The sequence below is a fragment of the Tupaia chinensis genome, unplaced genomic scaffold (genome assembly GCF_000334495.1).
Source record: "Tupaia chinensis unplaced genomic scaffold, TupChi_1.0 Scaffold000217_1, whole genome shotgun sequence".
Lineage (NCBI taxonomy): Eukaryota > Metazoa > Chordata > Mammalia > Scandentia > Tupaiidae > Tupaia > Tupaia belangeri.
In genome coordinates, this window is record NW_006159692.1 from 4,527,868 (window position 1) to 4,533,146 (window position 5,279).

Consider the following 5,279-nt stretch of genomic DNA (forward strand, 5'->3'; position numbering starts at 1 on the left):
GAAAACCTCTCCAAAAAAAAAAAAAAAAACTAATAGAAATCTCTAGATTTAAAAACTATGCTTAATTTAGTTCATATCTCTTAAGGTTACAATCATATAATTTTATTATCCATATTTAAAGTAGGTTAATGACTCAACTATGTAACCACTTGAAAAAGATAGTGGTTAAGTAAGATAGTTACTGAAAATGTCATTGATGACCTGGTAACTAAAAGTTCTTGAATAACTATGATTATTTCTGTTTATAGACCATTTAATTTGGCAGAGCGGAAAATTAACGCCCATCCAGTAGTAGAATGCAATCATGCTCGGAAAGAAGTGAGTGTACGCACTGGAGGATTGACCGACAAGAGCTCGAGGAAAATGTATACTTTTGATATGGTACTGACCTTCTTTTTATTATTATTTTCTTTTTTTAAAAAATAATTATTTTATTTATTTTTATTTATTTATTTATTTATTTTAATTTGACCAGAGAGGGACAGAGTGATAAAGAGAGGAAAAATGAGAAAGCAAGCTGTCAGGTCAGGGACTTGAACTACAGTCAGCCATGTGGGAGTTCAGCGCCCTCAACCACCACGCCACCTGAAGCCCCCCCTTGCCTTCTTTTAAAAAATGATGCTATTGTATCTTGATTATCCACTAATATAAAGTCATCCTAACATACACCGTTTCCCTGGATGTGTGCTACACTTAGAAATTTCAGTGCTTTTCAAGTTGTCATTTGGTTTGACTGGGTTCAATGAGTTACTTTACTAAAAACAAATGTACTAAAATGAGTAATTTTTAGTTTTCTTTGTTTAAGACAAAATTTTTTTTGATAGGTATTTGGAGCATCAACTAAGCAAATTGATGTTTACCGAAGTGTTGTTTGTCCAATTCTGGATGAAGTGATTATGGGCTATAATTGCACTATCTTTGCGTAAGTGAGACACTGTTTTTCAAGCTTATTAAAAAGTCTAAGGTGCATGTATATTTTTTGGTTTAATGCTTTGTTTAATTTTGACAGATATGGCCAAACCGGCACTGGAAAAACTTTTACAATGGAAGGTGAAAGGTCACCTAATGAAGTGTATACCTGGGAGGAGGTATTTATTGTTTATAACATACTTTGATCTCTAATGTGGTTGAAATTTAACTGAGTAAAACTTTACTGAGGGATTTTTGTCTTAAAATTAAGGTGAGAATACTCACGTCAAGTATAATTTAGCATAAAGTACTCCTGTAGTAAAATGAAAATATAGTATGACTCCTGTTTAAGAAGCAGATAGTCTCATTGGGAGAAGGAGGACGAATACGTGTGGCTCAGTTCACTGATGAAAGGGGTGTCTGTGACAGAATAGTGGGACCAAAATAACTGGAGAAAAGTTGGAGTATGAGTAGGGCTTAAAAAGAGGGCTTTGTAGTGAGAGAATGAGCCTCAAAAAGTTAGAATAGCAAGGGAAAGTATGGTACTTTATTAACCTTGAGTGTTCAAGAAATTAAAATTATTATATTATTTAGTAGTACATAAAGCATATAGGATCACAAGGTTTTCCATCAAATATGTTCAAATTTAATTTTTTTTAAACTGCATGTGCTCACCAGAGAGAGAGGGAGGGAGATTGTACTTCCCACTTGGATGTGGTCACACTACACTCCCTTCTCCTCCATTTCTCTGTCCTGTTGAGATTTGGGGCACTGACACAGGTGCCTGGCATGTTTTTAAAGCCATTGGGAGGGCCAGATTCGAACCATGGTTGGCCATGTGGGATCCATATCCCTTAACTATTGGGCTATGGGGCCTGGCCTGAAATATATTTAAATTAAACAAGTTTAATAATTAAGTTATTTTCCAAGTTATTGACATTTAGATAAATTCTTTACTTTTTCTTAAATAATTATTTATTGAATTTTATTTGTTCATTAATTTTAATTTGACCAGAGAGAGACAGAGAGAGAGAGAGGGGAGAGGGAAAGTGAGAAAGCATGCCACCAGGTCCAGGACTTGAACTGTGGTTGGTCATGTGGAAGTGTGCAGTGCCTTAACCACCATGTCACCTGCTGGTCCTGATAGATTCTTTTTTCTAGTGGTTACATAGTTGAGTCATTAACCTACTTTATATATGGATAATAAAATTATATGATTGTAACCTTAAGAGATATGAACTAGACTAAGCATAGTTTTATTAATTTTATTAAGATACTTGGATAGTTGTAAAACATCCTTATTTTATTATCATAATTAGGGAATATACTTTTAGTTACACCACTTTTCTGATTAAAATGGTGGTACAGTATTATGTGCTCATGAGGAAAGTTGAACAGGATTTCTCAACTTGGCTTTTAAGTAGCTTTATCTCCATGTAATGAAGAAGGCTAACAGGTGTGACAGATTTGTGGCAGATGAGAGGAACACCATTGAGTTGACATGTTGCAAATGACTTAACACCTGTAACATCAGATTGATTGGTTATTTTCATAACTGACTGTTATATTATTTATGTTTAAATAGACTGTAAAGGGAGGCCTTGTTATTCCTGTTTTAACTGCCTCAGTAACGGCAGTCTTATTTTATTCCTTTTTTTTTTTTCCTTTTGAAGAGGTTTTTTGCTATATGGCACATGTGCTTGCCTTTTTTTTTTCCTGACAGAAAGTGAGAAATCACCCCCCAGGGGGGATGGCCACGCCACAATCCCTTCTCTTCCATTTTCCTCTCGGGATCTTGGGCACGCACACACACACACACACACACACACCTGGCGGGAGTTTACGGCACCGGGTCTCGGACTCAAAATGCGGTCGACTACATGGGAGTCCGGCAACATAGCCATTACGCCAACTGCTGGTCCCTATTTTATTCCTTTTTAATATTATAATTTCAGGATCCCTTGGCTGGTATAATTCCACGTACTCTTCATCAAATTTTTGAGAAACTTTCTGATAATGGTACTGAATTTTCCGTCAAAGTGTCTCTGTTGGAAATCTATAATGAAGAACTTTTTGACCTTCTTAATCCATCTTCTGATGTTTCTGAGAGACTACAGATGTTTGATGATCCCCGTAACAAGGTAATTCTGCCTTTGAGAATGAACCGTCTCCAAATCTTAATTAATGTGTGAGGCTTTGAGAAGTCAGTATACATTTTTTTAAAAACCAAGCTAATGGAAGTTCTTTTGCTATTTGGTCAGAGGGGCGTGATAATCAAAGGGTTAGAAGAAATTACAGTCCACAACAAGGATGAAGTCTATCAAATTTTGGAAAAGGGAGCAGCTAGAAGGAAAACTGCAGCAACCCTAATGAACGCATACTCTAGGTAAGAAAGCCAGTCTCCGTCCTACCCTGTTTTCTTATAAAGAACAATTAGGGACTTGGAAGAAGTCAATTTGGGATAGGTCAAGGAATTGCTATATAGGCTACTTACCTAGGTTTTGTGCTATAATGAAGGGGACCTCGTAATTGCCTTGAGATTTATAGGGAGGACACCTACATGGGAACAATGTTGAAAGGAGAGCAAAGACAAGTCGAACTAGAGCAGAAGATTAAATTTTTTAAGCAGAATTCTTTTTCAAATGAAATTGTACACAGGAACCTAGATCAAAATGTGGCTGCTGCAGTTGCTTTTGAGATGGGACAGAGATGCTTTACTTCCTCAGCTTTGTAAAAGTGGCCCCAACGCCCTTCTGTGGAGCCCTTAACGGTACTTAGAAAATACTTTGAAAATCTTTGGTTTAAATAAGGATTAGAAAAATGTTAAATCTTTATTTTATCTTTCTTTATTTTACTGGTTTTTGCTATAGGGTGCATGCACTCACCAGAGCATGACAAAGGGAGAAAGAGAGAAAGCAAGAACTCACCGCCTGGGGATGGGCACGTTGTAATCTCATCTCCATTTTCCTCCTGGGATGTGGGATGCACAGACACACACACACACACACACACACACACACACCCATGCATACATGTGCCCAGCGTGATTTTTAAGCCAGTGTTTGGAATTTAAACTACGCAGTCATGTAGAGTCCAACACCTTAACCTCTGTGCCACCTGCTGGCCCGAAATCTTCACTTTAAAATGACTTCATTTAATTTAAGGAGGCAGAGGACCATTAACACTGGCTCTCATGAGGAGGAAGGGACAAATTTTTTTTTCTTTTTTTCTTTCTTTCTTTTTTTTTTTTTTTTTTACTTTTCATTGAAATATAAAATTGATATTCCATCAATATGTATAGCTTTTGAACTCCTTTTCTTGAATGTATACTTGAATACATACACTTCATAGTTTAGCAGTGATCCTCTTGTATGTTTCAGTAATCATGTCCTTTACTCTTTCTTGTATTTGGGAGATTTACCTATTTTTCATTGACATTCTCAGAGCAGAGAAATGTACATATTCATGACAGTTGATATGGAGAGGGAATAATCTGATGGCTTGCCTGGTGCTGTTTGAATTTATGGCAGTGACATGTTTCAAACGGGTCTTATGAATGGGAAGATTGATTAAAAGCCTTCCCCTGTGACATACCAGGCAACTGTCCTGACCTCACCCCACAGCCAACTTTCAGAGATTCCTGAGGCTGCTGGTTCCTAAGTCTTTCCTTTTTTAAAAATTCATTTATTTTATTTTATTATTATTTTCAGTTTTATCAGAAAGAGAGACACAGAGAGTGAGATAGCAAGTCACCAGGTCTGAGACTCAAACCATAGTCAGCCATGTAGGAGGCCAGCACTTTAACTACCATACCACCTGCTGGCCCCAGTCTTGCTTTTTAAAAATAATGAAAAGAAAAAAAGACTGGTAGAAGGCGTGTGCTCAATGGCGAGAGACAGCGAGAGAGAGAGAGAGAAAGGAAAGTGAGAAAGCACTCCCCTGTGGGGGAGGGTCATGCTTCAATCCCTTCTACATATTTCCCTCCTTTTAGGACCTTTGGCACACACATATGTGTGCATAGTGTGTTTTTGAAGCTGCTGGGTCCTGACTTTGTACCACATAGTTTGCCATGTGGGATCCAGCCATATCACCCACCATGCCAAAGGCTGGTCCCCTAAGACTTTTAGGATATTTGCAAGTAGCTTCTTTCCCCTAAGATTTATTTATTTATTTAATTTTATTCTTCATCATAATTATTATTTAATTTCACCAGAGAGAGACTGATACAAAAATTGAGAAAGCAAGCACCAGATCCAGGACTTGATCCATGGTTTGCCGTGTTGTGGGAGTCCAATGCCTTAACCACCATGTCACCTGCTGGCCCCTCAAGTAGTGTTTTTTTGGGTTTTTTTTTTTTTTTTTTTTTTTTT

General features: G+C 37.2%; 1 protein-coding gene across 1 annotated transcript in view; it reads left to right on the forward strand.

Annotated features, from left to right (window-relative positions):
• Nucleotides 1–5,279, forward strand: part of KIF11 (kinesin family member 11) — a 63,082-nt gene that overhangs the window by 15,048 nt on the left and 42,755 nt on the right. The window contains exons 5-6 of the mRNA XM_006147638.3: nt 2,865–3,050; nt 3,171–3,295. Coding sequence (XP_006147700.1) covers nt 2,865–3,050; nt 3,171–3,295 — 311 coding nt within the window. The remainder of the gene's footprint in view (nt 1–2,864; nt 3,051–3,170; nt 3,296–5,279) is intronic.